This window comes from Micropterus salmoides, unplaced genomic scaffold (genome assembly GCF_014851395.1).
Source record: "Micropterus salmoides isolate LMB-PRFRI ecotype aquatic unplaced genomic scaffold, ASM1485139v1 Ms_hic_scaffold_8, whole genome shotgun sequence".
Taxonomy (NCBI): Eukaryota; Metazoa; Chordata; class Actinopteri; order Centrarchiformes; family Centrarchidae; genus Micropterus; species Micropterus salmoides.
Genome location: NW_024044570.1, coordinates 18,092,868 through 18,118,568, shown reverse-complemented (window position 1 = coordinate 18,118,568; position 25,701 = coordinate 18,092,868). Strand labels below are relative to the sequence as shown.

General features: G+C 41.5%; 1 protein-coding gene across 1 annotated transcript in view; it reads left to right on the top strand.

The window, feature by feature from the left end:
* The window catches only part of roraa (RAR-related orphan receptor A, paralog a), a 174,744-nt gene that overhangs the window by 106,750 nt on the left and 42,293 nt on the right, over window positions 1-25,701 (top strand). The window contains exon 2 of the mRNA XM_038705299.1: window positions 13,172-13,201. Coding sequence (XP_038561227.1) covers window positions 13,172-13,201 — 30 coding nt within the window. The remainder of the gene's footprint in view (window positions 1-13,171; window positions 13,202-25,701) is intronic.

Genomic DNA, 25,701 nt, shown 5'->3' with positions numbered 1-25,701 from the left:
GTCACCGTGACAAAGAAAAATATGGAGGGAGGGCCGACACCGTACAGGAAGAGAGAGATTCCTTGAGTCAAGCCGGAGCAGCAAAGAGAAGCCCAAAACCTCTTGAATGAAAAGAATAGCAAGACGACCCGTAGGTATTGGGCTGCTAGGTGCATCTCCTAACAAGCTGACTGTTCAAAGGCTTTTTAGTGCTCTAGAGAACATGAAAGGCATGTTTAAAAATTTAAAAGCCCGATCTGTTCCAGTGCTATGGAGCGGCAGAGGGAAGCAGATTTTTACGTCGCTATAATTCCCTAGTTGCTTGCTTTGTAAATTAATTAAGATGTTTATGACAGCTGCTTGCACCTAATGGAATGCTTATAGACTATGCTATTAATTATTACTGCTGGCCACGGCTGCAAGCTTTCATATTTCTGAGAATGTATGGCTGTGGCTGCAGTATACACACTCTAGCCTCAACCTCAGACCTCTCTTGACTTTGTGATTGTATTAAGTGTCAGTGGGTTTGTGCATGTGTTGCGGATATCTGTTATATGTATGGGGCTATTTATGTATTCTGTATGCACTTAATAACATGTGTTTGACCATCCATATAACAGTGTTGACAGGTGCATACAAAATAATAATGTACATAAAAAAATGGGCAGCCTTCCTGAACACCACAGGGAAGGTTAGATCTGGCTTTGTTATAGGCAGTATTGTGATTGCTGATGCTGATTGGATGTTTTCCTTGTGTAAAGTGCAAAATTCCTGCCCTCTGTCTGTCCTCTCTGTAACCTGGCTTGCCTGTAGGATGTGTTATCTTGCTGTGCCTTCTGGATAAATGCCCTGATTTTATCATGAAACATTAGGGGTGTATATTAGGATTGTCATCCTCCTACTTGATAAACCAATAGCCCTTCCTGTTACCTTGTCCAGTTGTTAGTGTAGGGCAATTTTACCATGGACTGTAACTGACCTCATGAGCCTGGAGGAAGTTCAGCGGTTTGCTTCCTACCGTTAACTTGGCTCTGGAGTGGAGAGCTGTTAATGCTTTTAGTAAGAAAGCATAAACAGCTCAACTGCTATTCCTATGAGTGTGCAAATGCTAGTATGGCTAATTATAGTTCCTCTTTCATATGACTTCACCACAAGTTCTTCCTCTGACATTGTTATGCAATGGCACAAGAATAACCCATTCGACAACAGGAAGCTTTGTAGCTGCAAGATATAGTAGGGAGATTTTTAGATATTAATTGATATACTGTTTGATTTCATTTGTGGGTGGTGATGTGGTCAAAGCATACGTGCTGAAAAGTATAAGTAAGTGTATTTCTCTGAAGTTCATTTTTTGTAACTTTACACTTCTACTCCACTTCAATTCAGAGGGTACTACTAGGTATCTACTTTTGACTCCACTATAGTTGTATTTGACAGTCATACTTGTTAATTAGGTTACAGATTAGGAGCCTGTAACAATAAAATGGCACCACATTCATCTTGTGCATCAGTGCATCCATCCATCGTCAACCGCATATCCTGGGGGGTCTGGAGTCTATCCTAGCTGACACTGGGCGAAAGGCAGGATACACCCTGGTTAGTCGCTAGTTTAGAGACACCAATTAACCTAACCTGCATGTCTTTGGATGGTGGGAGAAAGCCGGAGTACCCGGAGAGAACCCACGCGGACACATGGAGAACATGCAAACTCCACACAGAAAGGCCCGGGGCAACCGGGGTTTGAACCCACAACCTTCTTGCTGTGACAGTGCTAACCACTGCTCCACCGCCCTTTTGGGATGCCCACAAGGCGTCGCAAGACATATCTAAAGGTCACCAGCTGAAAAGCAGAAAACGTATTTATGCTTCACTAAATTATGTTTAATTGTTCAGTAGGGCTAATAACAATAATAATTATCGTGATATATTTTTATTTTTCAGTAACAATATAACAAATATTCAATAAATATTCAGTAAATGTTTGATTTTGTTCACTTGAATCATCTGCGAATTAGGACTTAATTTTTTCATCAAGATGTTTATTTCGTTGAGGAAAAAGGACTGACTTTACTTAATTTTACTCATGTATATTTGTATATTAAAGATTTTATCATAATTGTTTTGCATTTTCTACCTCAGATTTGTGAAGTGATCCACTGTTTGGCATCAAGTTTAAACCACAATTAACCATCAGGTTTCATCAACTTTCACTCAGGAGCAAAAATCTGCTTTTTTACTTGAAAGAAATACCGATTTGCTACTTATCGTGATAATTATTGATATCAAAAGATATGAAACTTTTTATCGTGATAACATTTTTGGCCAAATTGTACAGCCATATCAGCCATTCAGACTTCCCTCTAATCTTTTTAATTTTTCTCTTGTGAATGTGATTAAACAAAAAATAATTCAAATAAAATCTCTCTGAACTCTCTGGTTGACCTGGTCACAACCACTAAACAAATGTAACCTGTGAAGAGGGGTTGCAAGCAGACGACAGCAGGAAGCTTACTAGCAGCAATATATATAAATTTATATATTTCAAATTGAAAAACAAATAGGATTCCTGGGTTTATTAGCTGTCTAGTTAGAGTGTTGGTGAAAAGATTCTCTCACAGCCTGAGCATCCAGACAGCGCGCCCCATGGCATCAAGTTACTCAAGAGTCAGTGGGACAAATACATAACGCAACACAGCTCACTCTGTTGATTACACTGTGTGAGGTAGGTTTGTACTCATCTATCCCCGCAGAAGGGAGGCATCATGTCTCTGCTCTGCAGAGCTTTATCCCGTGTTATCCTCCGATTACATTTACATAGAGAATGCAGCAGGGAGGGAGAAGGCAACAAACTGAAGCACATTCCACCTGCACCACAAGAGGCGATGTGTGAAATATGTATTCAGTCTTTCATCAACCTCTTTATCTGCTACACATGGGTTATCCTCATGTGTAAAGTCCTCTGTTGTGTTAGCTTTGAAAAAGGAGGTGGAAACTGTGATCTGTGTTCTATTAATCATAGTCCAGCTCCGTGGCTGTCCCGTTATCACACATGTGTGTAATTACAGGGTATTTGTGCTTTAAGCATGGCTCTGTTGCCTGGAAATGGAAGAGTAGCTCCACTGATGAACTCCCTACTAATAGGACTACCTTTGATCTGCATGGAGCATGGAGGGCTTACAGAACTCGCAGGTTTTAATTATGAAATACATGAAAAATAGATGCTGCACTAAGTGCCGACCATGACTGCAGTGAATCACAGGAGCAGCGCGCTCACTAGTTTGCCTTTGCTTTTCCTTCCTTTATGTCTTCCAGTGCTCAGAAATACCTCAATCCCCTTCTCTCTGACTTAGTTCGTTACTGCGAAGAAGCAAAAAGACAAGTCCGTGATATTTATTAGTGAATTGACAGACATGTAATTCATCTCAGAGGAAGTTTTCATTACATGGCAGGCTTCAGGGGGGCAGTTTGGCTTATTGGCAAGTGCTAACACCAGACCTAATGGGGCTGCAGTTCCCTCCCTTTTGAGCAATTAAAGCCAAGTCCTTATCAGCAGAGCCACGAGTCCACTGTTGTGGGACCTTGACTTCCAGCACACTCACACAGAGTGATCCTTCCCCATAGACCCTTGTTCATTAGACAAGCACCTGCTGTACTGTACTTTACTGGATGAGAATTGAGACTGAATGAGTGATGGTAATGAAAGGGTTCCAATATATTTCTGAGTCAGCCTTTATAAAGCTGATATTAGCTGACATTAGTTTGTCATCAAAGCTGTAGTCTTTTCCCCCTAGGTGATTACACAAGCAGGCTTGTGTGTACAGTCTATTGACAGACCTGGACAGCTCTGGCAACAGATTGTCACGAACTGTCAGAGCACACATAAAATCACCTATTCTAATCCTATCTTTTACAACTGCTGTTCTTGAGATGATATGAAATGCATACCAAGCTTGGACAGGGGAGTTGAATAAACAAATCTTGAGCAACACTTCATCTGTTAAAATGACATACCTTTTGCAAAAGCAGCCTACCACTGTGGTTTCCTGAAGTAGATAGCCTGTGAATCATCCTTTGCAACCAGGCACAGAAACAGAAGCCAGAGAAAAACAAGCAAAAACAAGCAATTTCAAGCAAACTGTAAATCTGAGATTCTCTTTATATAACTGCAGTGTGCGGCATATTGTGAATATTTAAGCTGTTCTGAATAGGTTAGCCCAAGGGGCACATTTCTATTGGCCAGCTGTAATACTCTTACAACCCATTATTGTAAAAACGTGCATAACTGGAGTGTCTGCCTCAGGAGCTGTAGGTAGTGTAATTGTATCCCCCCCTTTAGATTTTAAACTGTGTAGGGCTAAAGTAATATATTGTAATGTGAATAGAAATTCACAAGTGTCTGGGGAACGGTAATGTTGACTACTAGAGAGGAAGAGCAACCTATAGCCTCTACATTGTAATAATGGGAATTGTGTATACATTCTGTAAAAAAAAAAAAATATATATATATAAATATATATAGAAAGGCATAGAAGATGTTTTTATGTAATTACACCACTTGAAATAAACAATCCCTTGACAATGTATCTATTTCAAATCGCTGTAGTTAAAGCCTTTATATATAAGTGGGTAAACACACACAGTGGTGGCCTATTCTGACTGCTGTTCGGTGTAGTTCAATAACAGTAAAGTGAGCCAGGGTGGTCTGCTGAATGTGGTTTGTCTTTATTTATGGTGCGGGCTGAAAGGCTATTGGGTTTCATGTGTGGTTGAGGCTGGATCACTGGGAGATTACTGCTGGGCTGGGAACCGCCAGCGCAGAGAGTACACAGAGGCCTGCCTGTGCCCCTGGCCTCACTTTGACCAGCGCCCAGGGGCCTTCCTGCATCCGTCAGGGCCCTTGGGACCAGCTCGCGCTCAGAGGAGAATTACAGTATAGTACATCTAGAGCCAGGATCAGAGCGAACAACATCAGAGCAGCAGAAGAAACATTTTGGCTTTTTTACCTGCAGTACTGTACTGAATCACACAACAAAACAACTAAATGGAATGCCTCAGTGGTTTCTGGTTCAGCGGTTCCTTGTTTAGTTTGTAGATGTTTCCTGATTTTTTTTTTCTTTCTTCACCATAGCTGACCTTCACTGGTCCTCTGAGCATGTTGCACATAAACACTGAGAACAGAGAGAGTGCAATGATAAATATTAGTATGACAGTGACATGAACCATACTCAGAATAGTTACTAACAGTAGGGCTCTTCGTGCCATGTTAGAGATGTACAAAAGAGTCATCGTTGAATTGTGTAATTTTTTTAAGCTCTCAGCTAAGTGAACCTGTGCGGCAGTGTCTAACCAATAACAATAGCACTTATCGCTGCGTTCCCTGCGGTACAATTAAAATTCCGTCAGAGTCTTCAATCTGCCTCCCAGCCATGCCTGCTGTTTCTCGGCCCTCCTGGGCCACGTCAATTCCTCTGCTGCAATGTATAATTCACGAGCCACCAAACAGCACTGAGGACTCACCTGGAGACTCGCAGGCCCAGCAATGCAGAACTGCACTGGGGGGGCGGCGGGGGGGGGGGATGTTGTACATGAAGCCTGGGAGAAATTTGTAGGGGGCGAGGTGCATGTGACATGATACCTCAAGTCAGCCAGGGCTTGTGTGATCTCAGGGTCACACTGATGACATTGCTTTTCTGTCGGGATCTTCCAACTTCTGGCCTTTCTCAGTAAGGCATGTATGCTTTTATTTTTTTCTGCCCTTTCTCCTTTCGTCTTCTGAAAGACAACTGTGGTGTCCTCTAAAACTAATTTGGATGTATATCTTCTATTTGCAGATAATTCCATAGTGATGCATTGGAGTAACCTGTGGAGTCTCGGAGTGGTTGCTTTTAGTTAAAACCAATTAGAAATGACCAGAAATAACAGCGCCTGGAGACAGAGAAGTCATTTTTCTTTTGAGCCTCCCTAGAGAGTTGGCCTCTCCATGGATTAAGTGTTTTAGTATATTAGGGGGCATCTGATTAGAATCATTGTGCTTTTTTAATCATTACATTTTTGCATGTATAGTTTATAGCAGTATAAAAGCTAATAAGGATAAGTGTGTCACTGCAAAAGGGAGGATTGTTTAAACGACTTTGTGTATGAAACTTGGCCTTCACAAAGACTGCCAAAGTTAGAACAGCACGGAGGTCCTTGAATCAGCTCATCCATGTTTTTTATGACTTTTGATGAGATGATGAGAATTAATGCAAGAGTAACCTTGCATCGTATCTTTGTACTTTATACTGACTGACCCACTACATTACTTTAATGGTTTTAAAAATAAATAAATGTATGAATTGTCTAAGCAGAAGTCACCTATTGAATATAAAGTCTGAATTCATACTACATTGGATTTCTAAAATATACAGCACGATACATATTTCCTAAACAACTGAGACTGCTAAGAAGAGAAACACATTAATTCTTTCTAATTATTTTCTCTCAGGAATGTAGCAGCAATTTGTCAGCCGGGCAGCAGTAAAAAGATAGACTGCTGAATGTGGTTACATCTATCATTCTAAGATGACCATGGCTTAGGCACCATCATTAACCAGCAACCTCAGGAGCAGCCTAAAATTAACAGTCCCATACAACTGCCATCATTAAGACAATAACCAAAACTTATCAGTATTGTATGATGTTTTTTGTGAGAGGCCTTATTAACTGTAGACAGTGTGTACTGCTAGCATTCCCAAGGCCTATGGTGTTGACCCGTAATTCCAGTAGGTGTCTAGCCCGTCCCTCACTGGGCCCTCGCTGGCTCTTCCTGCAGCTGGGTCTGTTGCGCCCACTGTGTCCTTGTGTGCAGCGGGCGTGCAGCAGTAGCATGTGGAGCAGGCGGCAGGAAGCGAGCTTCCCTGTCTCCCCAGACTGAACAGTGAATGAGGATAAGTGAGGAGCGCCAGTCAATGAATCAAGCAGCAGGAAGGGAGCAGCCAGGGGGGGAGTGTGACGTCCCCACGGGAGAGGCCTCGCATTAGGAACTTCCTCGTCTGTGTGTTTCTGGCACAGGTTAAATGGATCGCTCCCATTAGCGCGCTGAGAGGACAGCTCCATTATATGAAGGAGACTGTAACTTTGAATGTCACGGTGCAACAACCCCAGAGCACGCCTCGTCTCCCAGGGAGGCAGGGTGACAATAACCATCCATGATAATCATTCCCTGTCAGGCTTTAAGGAACCTGAAATTATGACGTACAGCCTGCCATGCGCCTCAGACTTCATTACAGCGCTGTCACTTTGAGTCGCCTGCGATGGCACGGTGCTCCACAGCCGGTTGCAGCACTGTGGCTGCCAAACCCCAGACTCACTCTCCTGCCGTCTAAGTGGCATGTTTACAGGATGTGTGCCCCCCTGCAGATAGATGTGGTAGAGGTTAACCTCCAGTCGCCTGCACAGTGCCTCTCTTCCTCTATAGCATAGGCAAAGTCTCATGAGAACATGTGCTGAATTGTTTACCAAGGGAAAATATGACTGATCAAAGGCCACACAGTGACAACTGTCCCTCCTTCCATTGTGACAAATGATATTGTTGAAATTAGAATTCAGCAACAGGCATGGCTTTTAACTAAAATTTCTGTTTTTACTTATATAAATAATGAACACAAAAATAGATATTTATAAAAGGCGATCCTCAAGTTGTAAGTTGTTTATAGCAGCCTGCTTGTCAGCCAAGGAGAGCTTCACATCCACACTGACCTCTGAACCTGCCATGCAGTGGAGAAGACATGAGCTGGCAGGCACTGCCAATGTCAGTGCCCAAAGCTAACTCCTTCTTTCTCACTGCCTGACTCATTCATTGGCTTTTTGGCCCCTTCTCCTTGCCACCTCCAATCACAGGGCTCTGAATGACACATAGAGGAGGAAGTGGGTCCACCAACCACCCCTCCTGCTTCCTCTAACCTGCATAGCAACTGGCCAAATGAGCCTTTGCTCTGAAAGACAGAATTGGTTTTCTCTGTACCTCAGAACATATTAATAGGCAATATTTTTCATTTTATTAGGTTTTGGTGGGTTTTGGTGGGTGGGAGACAAACAGTAGTTGGTGGGGCCCCTTATCACACACACACACACACACACACACACACACACACACACACACACACACACACAAACAAATATGTGCTCTGGCAATGTTGGCTCTTTGTGTTTCTTGGTATATCTTATCCCTTTTTGTGAATGTGGTTTTATTGTCTTATTAAAGCTAGGGCTGGCAATACAGGAGAAACTAGCATGAGACAGCTAGATTTTTAAAGTTTCCAACTGAAAAAATCCCACCCCTCCCTTCACGAGTCACTGCCCTGAAACACATTTTCATGCACACAGAGCATACCCTGTTTAAAAGAAGTGGACATCACCGATTGATTTGTGGACTGTTTTGACGCCTCAAATTTAGCATTTTGGCTGTTGCCATCTTAATTTTTCGCAACCAGGCATGATGATATTTGGACAGTGGCGCTAGCTAGCTTGATTAGCAAGGTGCATCCATAATTCACCTTAACTGCGATTTTAACCAGGTTACTTTCAGCCTGCACCATGGCTAGCAAAAAACAGGCTTTAAACAAAGTGTATTTGCTGGAAAAAATTAACAGCCAACTCCTAATAAGCTTTTTCAGCCACACTGGTTAAATTTACACAGTGCAGTGGATACTAATCAGCTCATTCCTCATTGACAGGTCAGCTAGTCAGTCACAAGGTATTCCCGCCCTAAAGCATGCCCTGCTTTGTCGTCTAGTGTCCTCTAAATGGGACCATAATTTACTAAATGAACATCATGCTGAATTGAAGACTTGAAACTAATAATTCTCATTAAACTCATTAAGAATTGAGGTAATGAATCAAGTGGGATGTAGGGTCATTTTGCGATTATTTCTAATGGAATCTGACTTCTTTTTGAAACCAAAGAAGTTGCTTTCTGCTGGCTGTTAGGAAGAATGCAGGGCACTTCCACATTGGCTTTACTTTTCAGAGAAGAAGAGGTAGACAGGCAGGTATGCCAGCCAATCATTTCATTCAGACTGAAAGAAATTAATGGCCGCGCTGATTACAGCTATGTGACAGCTGTCAGGAAGTAAAGAGAATTTCAATAAACATAGCAAAAAATGTTTCTGAAAAAATCCCATCCCTAGCTTAAAAACAAAACATTTTTAATGTACACTGCAGAGATTTTGCCTACTAGTGGTACTGTAAGGACTGATTTGTTAAGCTGTTCCTCTTAGCATGCACATGAGGCCACACTTGCACGCTACAAGCATGAGGGTGACGTAGTACACATTCCTGTTGACTGCAGAGAGTGGGTATTGCAGTTTCACAGCTGGTGCCAGTAACACACCACAGGTAGCAAGATGGACAAAAAATAGAGTAAGAAGGCCACTGCTGGATGCTTTAAACAATGCTGGTTTCACAACACATTTACAAAGTTTCATGAGGTATTAAATGCAGTTAACATGTTTTTTTCTGCCCTAAGGATATACACAATATGATGTAGTAAAAACTTTACACTGAAATTTCCAAGGGTACCTTTACAGTAATATCCCTTCTTAAATAGACTTGACTTTACAGAGCATTCAGGTTTAGCTTGTTTGCTACGGTGAGGCAATAAAAGTATACTTTTTGTTTAAAATGATCATTCATTCCTGCATCTGATGCAGAGATGAAAGTCTCAGGTTTAGAAACATGAGCCTCACAGTGCCTGATGAACTTTTACTTCATAACTTTGCTTGAAGGAGCCAATGACAGCAGAACATCTCATGAACATTATCAGTGTGGTCTGTGTGGCTAACCTTGGGCGAAAGCATACATATGCTGTACACACAGACTCGCATTTCTTTCACTTCCTCTGTCATAAACATTTTGCAAAGCAAATGGTTGTTTATAACTTTAAGATCTGTGGTCAGACAAAGGCACATTTGTTAACTCTTCAGTAGAAGACAAACACAGGAAACAGGTTGTAATTTTGATTCTCTGTCAGTTTTTGCCATGTCTGTATGTTATGTATGTTTTATATGAAGTAAACTTGAAACTAAATAATATTTCTTGTCTCATTGTCACCAGACTACCCGTAAATACCCATTTGTTTTATGTGTCTGTAATGGTAGTGTAACGTCGAAAGTCCACCGTCTCCGGCTACGGCACGTTACGGCTGCACCACGGTTTTCATCCGTCCATAGCCCAGCCACTGGAAGCATCTCACAAGCATTTCAGCAGCGGAGCATGCAGCCTGCCCCTAATTTGTGATTTTTGTGCCTCTACTACCTTCTTCACAGCTCTCTGTGACCCTGTTTCGTTCCATCAACTTCAGACTGTATATCCACGAGGAGCTTTTCAGAATCAGAGCCTTTTATTATTAAAAGATTATTATTATTATTTTGCCTGCCTGATTTTGCTGACATGTTTAGATTTGTTGATTTGATAATCAGTGTTTTCTTTTTGTGCTTCTACTAGGCCACATAGTTAAATGATATCTTTTTGTGTCTATTTCAATTGTGTTTATTGTTGTTTTACGATAGTTTTAGTCTGAAAATTGACCGGATTCTCTATGCCGTTGTGTGTCTGACTTCCTGCCTGGTTGGATCTGCTCTGTGCTGCTTGACGTGGCTTGCGTCAAAAATAGACCTGCTACCTATTCTCTGTGGAGTGGAATGGAGAGCCGCTTCTGGGACGCTCTTGGGACGCACTGCTGCCACGTCTGGAGGACTCACAAGCATTGACTAGAATGGCCGCGATTAGCTCCGGCAACAGCGGCGCCGCAGTAACGGCACACAGCCGGAGTCAGTGGACTTTAGGCGTGAGGTTTGACAAAAAGCCAGGAAAAGTATGTTATTTGCTATTTCCTTCTAATACAGTTTCCACTAAGCGCACCAGCTATGTTCCTTACAAGGTATAAGAAGTTGTCTCATCCATCAAAACAAAGAGCCAGTTAACAGCTTAATATAGACTTTTATATCTGCCTTGTGTTGCATCACCTTGACACCACTGGTCTTTAATGGATCATCAGCTCTTGCTGCCTTCGATGTCATTTGATTGAAGTGTAGAATTAAGACTGGATTGCTGTTTATTTTCTCCTTGCATAATGTCACATTTGGACAGAACAAAAGCTTTTGGCCCTGAGCGCGCCGGAACAATGCTAGAGCTCCATCACAGACGGTTGGCCCCTAGGTGACTGTTTTTCCTCTTTCTGCTCAGTGGAGTTGATTTCAGTTATGTGTGTCTGTGTGTATATCTATAGGAGGCTAAAGGGCTTATTTGTTTTCCCCCTCGTTGCTCTTTGACTCGTTTCCCCTCAAACGTGTCTGAAACATTGTTATCTCCGGCCAGACGCCTTTTTCACAGAGTTATTGAATCATGTCAGCTCGCCGTCCCTCGAGTTTCAAATGCAAGCTGTAGAAAAATTAGCCATTGCTTCCGCATGACAAGTGGGATCTATTAGTGTGCTATCGCCCTGCAAAGCATGAGCATCAAGCGGGCCGCTGGGGACCACGGCTGGCTGGCTCGTCCACATCAGGCTCCTGGGGCATTAGACCAATGTTGCAGACAGGAGAAACAGCCGGAGCCACAGCAAGAACCATAGTGGCTCATTCGATGAGTTGACACCAAAAGGGGCAAGGGTAACATGAGCAGTGGCAGGCCAGCTTCACCTCTTCTCAGCCAGGTCTGACTAACACTTCATACTGGGCACTTGTTTGATAAGCAATTTAACTCTCAGAGTGAGGTTTACAATAAACTGGTGAGTTTTAATTGTAGTCTGAAGATGAGAATAATTCCTCTTCTATGTCTCAGTGCTCATTTAATTACAGCACCGCTTGCTGATATGTTTGACCTTACTTTTATGTCCAGTATAATTCCAAATGTATGGAATGCCTGCGCAGGTTGTTTCACTTATTAAAATAATTAACATCCAAATTCAAAACTACCTGCTTAGCTAATCTCCAGGAATCCTTAGCAAACTCAGCCACAGGCCTTTCTGGAGACATAGCAGGCTGCATTTACACCATGTCATAGCACAGTAACATCTTCATGAGATTGTCAGTGCCATGGACAGTTACTCCCACTGTGTTGTGCTTTTTTTGTCGACTTTTTGTCAACAAAGGATTTAAAATCATGGACGGTAATAAGGTGTCGATACTTTTTCAATTAACTGGTTTTATGACCGTCTGTCTGGAGAAAATTAATCTGTTGTTTGTAATGGTACAACATAAAAGGATTTTCAAGTTAGTGAAGGTGTTCCACAATGGTCTGTTTTGAGTCCCCTTTCATTTTCACTCTATATGAACAATATGTATAATCTGTGCCACTCCACATTGTAATGCACATTTAGATTTTCATTTCACCCACTGATGTATCCAAACAGTCAAAGGTTCTCAAATTGAAAATGCTCACTTTTACAAACATTTGCGAATCTGGCTGGGCATCACACCTGACTGACTACTTTGAAAGTGAAAACTGGATTTTTGCATAGACAGGAGTCTGAAGTGATCATTGTAAAAAGGAATTCTATTGCATTGTAATTGTATTATCTTGTGCTTTTTATAAATAAATATATAAATTATTATATACAAATGAAATTATGTAAAAAACATTTAATTTATAATGTTGAAGACTTTCAAATTTATATAATTATTCCTTTATATTATGCTTAATTGCTGTTGTCTACACACCAAATTAAATTACAATTTTTTCGTAGGCTTTAATATACATTTTTTGTACACAGTCCCTCTTGAAAAAGAGGTCAAGATCTCATTGAGACTATCAGGTCAAAGTGCCTCCATCCTGCTCTGGGCCACAGGCTTAGTCATGTGTTCAGGCCCAATCAGTGTAGCTGCTTAAGACATTAGCATTCCAAATGTTGTTTGTTTTAGTATAATTTCTCATTCATTGCCCGCAGTGGAAAGAGTTTCAACCACCTTGTCCTGGTTGTTGATGTAGCATGGCTGCAGGTCAGACACCAGTCTACACACATAGTTGCCCTGGGCCTGCCACTTCAGTGACCTTGGACAGTGACAGTCTGTTGGACCACAGGGTCTGCCTCTTTATCGCCATCATCACTATCAGTTAGATATAAGCAGAGCGCCATGTAAATTATGATTTGTGCTGGGTATTTTACAGTAGTTGTTTTACATATTATTTTATTCATGTTTTGTTTATCTCTTTGCAGGTATCTCAGTAACAAAGAAGACACATACCTGTGAGTACAAAGGTTTTTTTTATTACTCTGGCTTTTGTTTGCACTACAATTTTAAAGCTGTAAAAATGTAATTTAATTCTAAGATAAATTCTACAAAGAGTTAATGTGAAAAAGAAAACAAATCATCCAACCTCAAATACAGTGCAGATGATAAAATCATCTTGTGGACTTCCCTTTCATCAGTGCCTATATACATATTGTGGCCTGACTGGTATTGTAATAAACCAGTACCTTCAATTAGACCTGTGTCATCCACTTTCACATTTTCGTATTTCTCCATCCTGGGAAGAATATGATGATAATCCCAGAGAGGAAATTAAAACGCTATGCAGTCTCATGACTGTTTGATAATCATGTAAAGTTGGAGCAGACAGTGTGCTGAAGCACTTCTTTGTTTTCTGCAAGGACTTGCAGCTGAACAACGCGGATGTGGTGTTGTGTGGTGGTTTTTAACCTCTGAGGCTGCATTAACTACCAAGAGTTTGTATTCTTCAAGTATAGATCATATCACTAAAATTGAAAGATACAGACACAGTATGTGAAACATGTCTCACATGTGAGATGCAAGACTTCTTTGTGCACTACAACAATAGTACACAGGCTTATCTAACCACCATTGCAATTTCAGTCTGCTCATGAAGAATTGATGAACAGTCAAACCTGTAGAAATCAATGATTTCCAAGTGATTTGTACTGTATTTTGACATGTGTGAAGTGCATTTGAAAAGGCATGTAAAAACGCTTTTGTGTTGTGTACTGCAGTGTGTCTGTGTGTGTGTGTGTGTGTGTGTGTGTGTGTGTGTGTGTACATCTATGCGTGTGAGTTCATACCCTACTGTGTGAATGGAAGAAACTAGCCCTGAAGGCTATCCTTTTGCTCTGATCACTCTGATGAAACTTGTGGAGAGGGACGGCCAGAGGGCTTTTCTGTAAGAGCGGTCGGAGTGTTTCAGATTGTGAGAGGCTGCTTCTCACCCTGTAAAACACCCCGGCTCTTTCTTACATCAGACAGCAGGGCAAAGGATATGATCTGCTATGCTTGAGAGCTCTACCTTACTCAAACAGCCCGTCAAAACAGCAGCATGATTGTGTGTTAAGATATTTGCTTGTCTGGAGGGGCTATGGTATTTTTTTTTAATTTGTGTGCGCCTGCATGTTCGTGTTTGTGTCAGGATATCTTCAAGGTATAACAGAAACGCTTTGACCTACCATCCACGCCCCATCTTAATTAGTGAGGCACTAAGCACCTCTACACCGGAAGGGAGCTCATATCAAAGAGCATGATTTAAGAGTCTTGGGTTCAAAGTCCTGGGCAGAGACTGGACTACGCTATCTCATTTCAGTGAGAAATATTCAAATCTTGTCCATGTGAGGAAATCAAAGTAAAGCTCCTTAACAAGTAGTTGATTGCTGTGCCTTACAGACAGGAAGCAACTGTAGAACCTTGTCAGAGCTGTGTGCACAAGAAGAGGTTCAAGGGCCAGTTAATGGTCATTGAGAATGTGGAGGGAAGGTCTTTTTCAGAGAAGCCTGGTGATTATATGGATGGTGGAGTAATAATGAGGGAGATTGCTCTGCCCTACATGGTTATAGTCAGGCTGTAGATCTATTTCTGTTCTCAGAGTGAAAACATTGGCTTCCCCACTGCGCCAGTCCACACTGCCACTCGTAATGGGAGTTTGGCAGTCCTGCTTGTATGTGTTGTGTGTGTATGTGTGTGTGTTTAGGAGGTCTTCCCAGTCCAACCCAGACCACAGGGATGGGCCGTGTCTCTGACTAACTCCCCACTCTGCCTGAGTGATCAAACTGCTGGAAGCTTCCCGCCATGCCAGTCCCCTCATCAATATAAATTACAGGGGCAGCTGTTCACTGGCAGACTCCTCTCCTCTCCTCTCCTCTCCTCTCCTCTCCTCTCCTCTCCTCTCCTTCTTCCATCCAAACAACTGGACTAATCATTGAGCTATCAGTATCGGTATTCTAGATGAAAACAAATACTTATTTCATTGTGCCAATGACTGTGATGTCCTCTCCCCATTCTGGCTATTATAACAACTCTTTCTTCTCGTTCTCTGTCTCCCCCTTCTTTCTTCATTCCCCATAAGGGGCGGCCCCACGCACTTTTTTTTACCACAAGGCTGTATTTCTCAGCAAGAAGTCAACTGTGGTTTTCCTGTACATTTCCCTGACAGTTTTACGTGTACTCTGTTAAATGGACTTTCAGTAGCAGTTGATGTATCCCTGAAACTGCCTATTTCAAAAAGAGATAACAGTGAAAGATCATGGGCTTAAATTGTGCATTGTAGTTTTTACTTTGATGGTGGACACCAGATATACGCGTTCACCTTCTCCCACCTCTGCAAGGCTACGTTGCTGGGAGATGAGTTTCTGTTTAGGCCTGTTGAGAGAGATGGTGTGGAGCGGAGGATCAGATGCAGCAGCTGATTACACTGAGATTAGACGTCTCACCTCTAATCTACCATCAGCAGTCTGGGGCTCTGTCTCACAGCTCGAATAGCAGAAAGCCAACTAACGCACACACACACACACACACACACACACACACACACACACACACAAAGGTCGCGTAGCCAGGATGCTCTTCCTCGAACCGAGCAGATCTCCTGATTACCTAGCAAATGCTCTTTCTCTCTTGCAGCTGTAGATGTACAATATACTGATTGTCTGACTGAGTGTTCAGACTAAGATACACAAAAGGGCCTGCAGATCTATATTAATTTGCTTTTTTGTTTTTTTTTACAAAACAGTTTGCTTTGTATAAGATTATACAAAACATACAAGCTTAATAAGACACTATGCTAATATGTCAAAATAACAGAAACACCCTACAATATTATGGAAAAAGCACCACAAAAGCACTATCCACTATTATTCAAGCACTGCACATGCATTGTCATTCTATTTGATTCCATTAAATTCCACAGGTGTTTGTTTTATCCTGCCAATTTTCTGCATTAATGTGTACTATAAGTAGTGTGTGTGAGTTTAGATTGTGAAAAGAGTGGCCAGAGGGAGGCAGTAGTACAAATGTATCGCTGGGAAAAGAGAAAAGGAGACAGATGAGGCTTCCTCTCTTCAGCCTCACAGATACGTTGTAGAGAGTCGCAGTTTTTTCATCCTATATTTATCTCCATTGTGGTGACAGACTCCTTACACTGATTGAGAAACATGGCCTTGCTCCTGCATCTTCATCTATTTGCTAGCAACTTGTATTGAGTTTCTCTCGTCAGAGATCTGTGCTCACATAGTAATAGTGCAGCCAATCTGTTTTAAAGGCACCAGATGATTTTGATTCTTCTGCTATGCCTTAGAACAACAGAGAGCAGAGTTACAGTGAAATGATATCAGTCAGTGAGACCCAGAGTTATAAAGCTAGAGCTTGTAGATTTCATGCCTTTGTGCATTTGAAATTTCTCTCGTAAAAGTAGTCTGCTGTATGTTTGGAAAAATTTGCTAACAGCATTATTAATCCCAATAATGCTCGCTGTGTTCTCATAGCACAATGACAGCTTTTACCGTAGTAAAGCATGCTGATTTTCTTCTAAATGGCATGGCAGATCCTGCTCCGATTTCTGAGTTGTAGAACACTACTGCACTGGCTCAGTGAGTTGAGGTATTTTCAGTTAATCAAACATGAGATGGATTGTCCTTAATAGTGCTGTACATTGCCAATTTAGGAGAATAATATGTCCCAGTTGCTGTCTAATTTTGCTTGGCAACAGGCGCACTCCTGTGGAATCACCCGGGGCAGTGTGAGTTGTCTCTGCATAGCTCAGTGTTCCATGCTCAGTGGTTGTTTGAAGGTATTTCATCACATTGTTGCCTTGATTCAGCTCTGTGGGGATTTGTTAGTTGCACTCATGTGGGAAGTGCATCCAGTACATTGTTAAGCTAGGGCTGATAATGAAGATCAGCCAGCCAGAGTCCCCTGAGCTACGCGGAGAGAGATAGTCTAGTGAGACGCACGACACAGACATAGTGGAGCAGGACGAGCACAAACAGCAATACACACAGACGCAGAGGAATCACCAGCACAAAGCATACAACACTGAACTGTGTATTGAGTGAAAAACAATACAGTAGCACATACAGTACATTAGATTATTATCACATATGCTATACTCTGTTGTTCTTACTAAATAATATTCTAAGTTTGTAAAATTGGTTTAAATGTTGGTTGAGCAATGTTGCAATCATTTTAATGGTTTTGCGTTTTTGTAAGGATTGAAATTGACAATGCAGGGTTACACTAAGCACATCCGCTCTTTCTGTGGAAAGTTATTTGATTCTCAGCATGGCACTAGAACTCGTTGTTTCCTCCACTCCCAGAGCAACATTGAACGTTTAAATTGACACAATCCTTTTCTCTTTCTGTACTGTAGGTTATGTTTCATCTTACTCTATTTGTTTGTTCCACAAAAAAAGAGTATTTTCTTTTTGGACATTTTGGTTTAATCTATAATAGACGGCTATTTTTTTCTGAAATAGGTCAGTGTAATCACAACAGTGAGGGATGGACAGTCACTGTAAAAGGGAAATCAATAGAGCTATCTATTTGTCGTAAACCAGGCCAGCATGATTTTTCTCCATTTTTTCTCTGCTGCCATATTTTTTCCTCTCCAACACAATATGGCAGGTCCTCGTTTTTCAGTAAGAGCATTATGTCTGCCATTTTGTAAAATTGCAAATGGCCTTTGTACATGCACTTTCTTTGCATACTTTCTGTGGGTAAGGGCGCTTCTTTTTATCACCTCCTGGGGGTCCAGGATGTTTTATAAGGAAGAGAGTGGTGAGGGGAACTGTAGGGGTGCACGACAGCTTTTTTGTGGGGGTGCTCTGCTTTTGTTGGCTCTTAATCTGGTTCTTCTCTTGGTGCTGGCTCTTTCAAAGAATTTGAGCCGGAGCGAAGAGAGGCCTCGTCAGCTTTTCCTCACCCTTTCCCTTTTGTGTCTCACTAAAAACTGAAAGGCCCTGTCTTGAAGTGTTGTCAGACCAGAAAACAAGAGTAAGTGACATGTGACAAGGACACAATGCTTGGATGGGCCAGCCAAAGCAAGTGGCCCCATCTGCTGCTGGCGATTTCTCTTCTGCCGGCTGTCTGCCACCTCAGGTGAGAGGGGCCAGGAGGCGAGGGCTGTGCTGAGAGGGTGGCGTCTGCCCGGCGAAGCAGTTGGCATGGTTGGGAGGGCACGACCGGCCTCGCGCTCGCTGCGGCACAGTCGGCCAGCCTTTGCACAAGTGCAGGTTATCCATCACTCATCAGGTTTCCGATGTCTCATCACTTTCCCATGGTGTATACACATTCAGCACAGGACAAGGGTGTCAGCATGTAATGAAAGGTTTGATTCATGGAGGGCGACAGAGGCGGAGGTCATGGAGCTCCTCCAGATATGATCCTGACTGATGCTGATGGGGAAGCTTTAAGATGGGGGACATAATTAAATGTCCTTGTGCCATCATCAAGTTCCTCAGTCACAGCTATACACATAGACTGTCCTCTCATGCTCAGAGCTTATCACTCTGACCAGCGTGTGTCTGATATTGATGGTATTCACTTCTCACTGAAGTGCACTTTGAGACAAATTATAATAAACTAAAGTGGAGCAAAAAGGAAAATATTCCATTATGGATTTTTTAGGATATGAAAATTCTGATGCAATATCATGCATGAATAAAGGTGGGTAAAATTAACATATATAATTGAATTCCTGAATTATTCAGAAGAATGTTGTTGAATAAACCATGCAATGAGTAAGATGTCCTCTATAATAAAATGATTTTGAAATATCTCATAAGCACCATTACAAGATCAATAATAATTGTCAAAGTGCATCAAAAAAATAAAATAAAAATGTTGGGACAAAGCACAACAAACTGTTTGCATACCGAGCATCAAATGTCGATTTAAACTCAATCAGATCAATTTGACATGAGGATCATATGTTTCCGACAAATAATGTCAGAAACTAAAGTAAAAAAAAAAGTTACATCTGCAGAGAAGAAAGCAGAAGTGCTCACAAAAGCTTTTCGGTGATATTATACATTGACATTTGTGCTGATCGCATTGTGCACATTTTGTTGAATCTGCTTTATTAGAGAGATGCTGTTTTTTCTCCGTTGCTATTAATTTGTGTTTCTGTGGGTGTGCAGTGCAAGAACAGAGAGATGTGGTTAACCCATTGTGAAGTTAGCCGTCATCATTAAGATTCTACAGATAACAGGCATGCGAATTTCTACTGCTCAGCATTATAGGATCCCAGACATCAAAGGCAGGTTTTCATTCTACTGTGTCTGCGGCAGGGTGAAAGAAAAAAAAATGGGAAAGGAGATACGGAGTCAGGAAAATAAGGCAGATTGGGGAAAAAAGAGGAAAGCATGTCTACATACCTGGGCAAGTCAGGTGACACAATGCTCTATAATGTGTTTGCTGCCAGATAGGATCCCTCCTGCATAGTTAGCTCCTTGCTAAATTGGCGTCCTCCCTGATTAAGTGGCACGGTCCCTAATAACGCCGTGGCTGACTGCAGGTTGGTTCACTGTAAAGATCAAGTTCATTTCTCACCATGGTCATTAAAGTGCAGGTCTGCGTAATTCAAATCAGTTCACTTAAGGTTTTTTTTATGGCCTGTATTTTTTTGTCCTCTCTTACATTAACAACATTGTCAGCTCATACTTTCATGTAGCCTCCTTTTTATCTGTAATCAATGTAAAGGTACTGTCAATACTATTTTTTGTACAAATCTTGTAATGCTATTTCCAGTTCTATTTCCAGATATTACAATGAAGTTCCCTTTAATTCAGATTACTTTCTCTTTCAGCGTCTTGCCATTATGCTTTTGCCATTACATCAGAGTGAGCTGTTCCACAGTGAGAGTATTGAATGTACAAGAGAGAGAAATATTCTGTTCTCCAGTATTGTGCTGGATTACAGAATCAAGGTCGACTCACAAGACACAGAGCAGCATTATCCCTTAATCCTGTGTTTTGGTTTCAAATAGCCTTTTTACACCTAATCTTCACAAGTAAAATGACAAACATGAATACTGAGGTAGGTATTTAAATGTGCATTACCTGCAATGTTAAGGTCAAAAGCTTATGCTAACTTAAAGTGGCTCTATATTTCGTGAAAGAACAGACAATCACATGTTTGCCACTTATTTTGTTGCGGCTATATTACAGAAGACTAGGGAGTCTTGTGATGAAATTCCCTCAGGTGGTTTCAGATGGATAACTCTGGAACTTTTCATCCAAAGTATGAATCATCTCTTGTTTGTTTGTTTTTGTTGCTTTTACATACACAGACACACATATTTTCAATGAAGATACTCTGTCCCCCTTGCTTTAACCTATCACCAAGTTTCACCTGGCCTGCTGTACTTGGGCACTGGGAGGACAAGCTTCACTGAGTCAACAGATATAGTGAGTACACCAGTTACAGCACTGAGGCAGTGTCTCCCCTTGACCAGGCTGGTCTTAGTATGTCCGTCAGGCTCAGCTGTGGCTGAGCTGGAGGAAACTTAAAGGTGCTGTGAAAGACTAAAAGTGGGCCAGCCGCTGCTGCCTCCTGTTGACCTACCTTGTTCAGAAGGTCCAGGTACAGACTGATGACAGGACTCCTCCTCAGCGGACCACATTACTAATGTGTGAGGGTGCAAGAGGAGCACACGCAGTGATGAATCACTCCCCTGCACCCATGGCATCCTCATAAGTCAAGAGTAAAAGTGTTGAAAGTGCGCTCAGTAAAAGAGCTCCTTCGTCCCATCCACTATAAAGAAACTCCTTCCAGACCCGGTGGAAGAGGGGAAGGGGGAAAGCTAAGTGGTGCGCGTCGCGCATAGCCTGAAGATCTCCCTCAATCTTGAGGAAAACATTAGTCCCTACAGTGGGTCACTTGTATTTATAAAGCTCATAGAGCTTAGAAAAAGTTTCATTCTTGAACAGATCTGCTTTTTAATAAATGAGAGTAATCTACATTGCGTTGATCTGGAATCCCTCACCGGACCAACTGCATTACCTGAAGTCACAGATATATGTGTTAGTTTAAGCTAAAACAGTTTTCTTCTGAGGGTTTCTGCGCTGAGCAGTCACAGGAAAAGGCTCTGCCTCATTACTCACTTTGGTGTTTCAATAGAGAGAATAAAGGTGAAATTGTTCACCCTAAAAGCAGAGGAAATATTGAGTAATTTAGAGGTTTTAAAATAGTTTTTTTTTATATTGAAAACAAATGTATTAATGCAAATCTTGTTCTTCAGTTTGTTTCTCTGTTGTCTTCTTTTCTTCTGGCCTTAAGCCAGAAGGTTAACTATTTTAGTTTACACGCCTACCTCCCCCCAGAGCTGATGTCAGGCTATATTGGTGATGTTGGGGGAGTGTGTAAGTTTGACGCTAGGTAATACATCACACACTCCGGGGGGTCTCCCTGGTATGCTCCTCAATAATGAAGTTCATTCGTTAACTTCTCCCTCAAAGGCCATGTTCCCCTGCTGCCCTTTTCAACAGCCATTGCAACTCTTACCAGAGTCACCCTACCAACAGGAAAGAAACACATCATCATGCTTTTCCCCTTGACAGGCTCAGTTGTTGCCTTTGCAGGGCATGAAGAATAAGCAGGTCCATTACCAATCCCTCATGCCTGGTTATAGCCACAATTATCACAGTGAAAATGACCTGCTCTGTTTGGTTTGCCGTAGAGGGGCTGCGCCTTCCTAATCACCTCCTCCTTCCCTCCTGTCGTCCTCATGCCATGGAGATGGAGCTGGTTTGGGGGAGCCTTGCCAGTTCATTAGAATTCACAGGGTTCCACCTCCCTGCCTAGCCAGGCTAAGCCTCTCACACAGGCTGCCATGCCTGCGATAATCTCCCCTCCTCGTTCCCTTTCGCTCCTTCTCCCTCTATCCTCCTATCCCTTTCCCTTCTGTTCCCAGGGGCAGCTTCGCACAAAAGAGATGCAGTGCAATTCATTGTTAAATCTGATTTCTATTGATCTATTGAAAAATTGTTCCTTGTGATATATCCGTGAGCACTCCAGCAGTGCTGATGTTGTCTCCTTACCACTGCCTTTTCATTTGATAAACCAAATAAATAAACTGATTTATTCCAGACACTTAAATGGCAACCTTTGTTGAATGCATGAGAACTATGTTTTTTTTCAAGGCTGTATCAATCAATATAACATCCAGTTCCAGTGGACAGATTGTAAACACTATTGCTGCTGCTGAAGCGAGACAAATGGCCTGACACTCCACTTAGTTTAAGTCTAGCAGAGAAATAACTGCAACAACTAAACTGCCACTAAACAAAATAGCGGCTTTTCATCGAAGCAGTGTAGTCCGTATCATATTGCACACAGCTTCTTGTCACCACCCCACTCATACCTGCAAGGGGTCATTTAATGTGGAGCAGGCATGCAAGTCTGCCTTAAATGATCTGAAGCTTGGTCAGTCCATGCAGGACAAATTGGCTTTGCTACCATGGTGACACAGTACTTGAATTTTTTTTTTTTCTTTGACGAAAACATTTGATTCAATTTCTTTGGAAATACCAGAGGCTCTTATTTTTGCGTTTGTTCAAAAAAGATTTAAATTTAGCTTTATAAATAGCGGTGGCAGTAAAACAAGAGGCTATAGCCTTGTCAACCATTCACTATATGTACTGTGTTGTTGATTCTGGTTACATGACAGTTGACAAGCATACACTTCACCTATGTAGGAATGATACGCTTTCATATCTCTTCCTTTTGACCCTGCTGTTCTATAAATATTATACTTGTGTTTATGTGTATTGAGTGGCAGATAGAAAGAGAGAGAATAGTGCTGAGCTGGCCATGGGGCTGCTGTGCATTTTAAGGATGAAGGGCGGTGTATATAGTCACTAATAAAGAGTCATCTGATCAGAGTCTAAAAAGCACAAGACTTACCTACAGCTGCTACCTCACTAAACTAGACACAATGTTCTGCTCCATGGAAAATCTATTAGCCGTAATGAGTTAACAGCATTTCCTGTAGCTACACATTATACCATAAAACCCGGGCACAGAAGTGGCATGTAGTATGTTTTTAAACTCTCACTGCGCTTATTTAAAAGCGCCTTTAAATGCAACTCTCCGCAGTCCTCTGGACATAACCCAATAGTGTCCTCTATTTTCACTGAAATAGATATTCCCTTTGTTGTCTGTGTGATTTATTGAAGTCTTCCCACAAGTGGAAGCCCCCAGGAAATTGCCTGGAATGGCCCTAAATTGGTTTATGATTGTGTGGTGTGGGCTGGTGCTGTTATGGTTCTAATATTATGCCCTCCACTCCTTGGCATCTATATTAAATTGATCTGTATTGTTTTCATGGAGTGCCTGTTGGAGCTTGTTAATTCTGCCGCTGCTTCAGGCTGGTGGTGAAGTTTCAAACACCCAGGTGGCTCTGTGGTGGAATATAAGCCTCAACTTTCTAAAATATCGAGAGATTGGGACATAAAATTACTAAGTCTATAACTGTTTATGGGGTCAAAGGCTTTGGGGTTTAAAGCCTGTCCAGAGCTGTAAGAGTTAACATGGATCAGCTGCATGGTGAGTCTGTGCGTGGAATGGCTACTGACAGACTGCTAATGAGTCCATTATCAGCTCTGGTTCTCTCCTCTCCTCCGGGGGCACCAGTGTATGCTCTGCATCTCATCTCAATTGAATTCCATTCCACAGGGCTTGTTTACAGTAAATACATGTGCTTGAATTAATCCAAAAGGAGTGCGAGACACATGACTGGGCTGGACTAAATGCGCAAATGTAGTGTGTGTTCAGTGTGTTCAGCTCAGTGTCTGTAACAGTAATGACACACAGAAACTCTGTCATTCCTGGAGTCGTTGCAGTTCACTATCACAATATCGGTTTTAATCTATAAAGAAATAAATGGTTGACTAAAATTATACTAATGGTGGTTACACATCAGTGATCATTGCATTAATACCCACAAACATTTCACCATCAGTGCCTTTGTTGCTTAATCAATGCCTTAATGAACAAGTTTCAGTGTTAATATTGGCATACGTCACCGGTAATGTGGAGCAGTCAAGGGAGAGTGTGATCAAGAGTAAATGAAGTAGCTTTGCTGGAAATATTTCTCCTTAGGGAGTCTAGGCTTTTAAGCAGACTTATATACAGTTGGAGATTAAATAGTTGTTGTAGAGCTTAAAGGAATAGAACAATTTCCAGATTGGTTTAGTAGTTTATTGTGGTTTTTTTAAGGGATCGGTTTACCAAAATAACAACAAAAATATACTTTTTTGCTTACCTCTATTGCTGTCTGGCTATGCAGACATTTCTGCTGCTGACCCAATGCATTGGAAATGAATGGGATTTTGTTTGTCATGCATGTTTGTCACAATATTGAAAGAAAAGATTTTTTTAGCATGTAGTCTTTATTATATAGCAACAGTAGTGAGATGACAGAAAATGAAGGGACAGAGAGATAGGACAGATTTTAGTAACAGACATTGAGGTTTATGGTCGGTGTCTAGTAGGGAGGAAACGGTATGAAAATTTCATTTCATGATTATAGTGACCAAAAATTATAAAAATGTGCCAAAAAAGATTTAAATGTACTGATACACACACTGAAACCATTTCAACAAGTTTTATCTTGAAAACTACAAAAATTGCCATTTTGTTTGCATAAAAAATAAAAAACAACAGCCAGTACCTTTTGTAAATATATGAAAACCATCCAAGTGTGCATGACCAAGATTTTATATTATATAGGTAATGCAATGACCTCATGCACAATTACATGAAAACAAATAAGTCTTTAGAAGACAGTAATAGTAACTGCAATGAGCCCAACAACTGACATAAATACAGAGCAGTCTGTAGCATTTCTCTTATTCTGAACTTTTACAACTAATTTGATAGCTGCTGGAATTAAAATGAACAAGAACTGCTGGTTGGTTGACTAAACTGCGTAACGTGTAATCATGTGCAGTGGACGAATAGATTCTGCAGACACACAACGCACACAGCCGCAGAAAAACGTGTAGCGTTTTTACAAGAGCAGCAACACTGAGAGCTTCAGTTTACAAGCTATTAGCAAGTCAGACAGACAAACCAAAGCTAAAAGTTAACTCACCCTGCATTCACTATAAGGTAATTTTCTTCAGCCAAGTTTCCCTCAGGGCTCTCTTAAAAACTAAAATACGACTTCAGAGTGACTTAAAAATCTCTGCAGCATGTCTTCCGCTGTGTTGTCACTGACCCAAACAAACCCAGGTTGCATACTTCGTATGTGCGCCAGCTTCTGGGAGACTAACTTCGCTAACTTTGGTTGATGCTGGACAGTTTTTGCCGCTTGTTTATAATAGCGTGGTAATGGTGGTACGGTAATAACTGTCGGGAAATTTTACCATAGTTTATCATTAAACAGGTAATCGTTATATCCCTAGTGTCTTAACCCCTAAATTACACTGGATAATCTGCAGTTTTCACTTGACTTTGGTAAAATGGT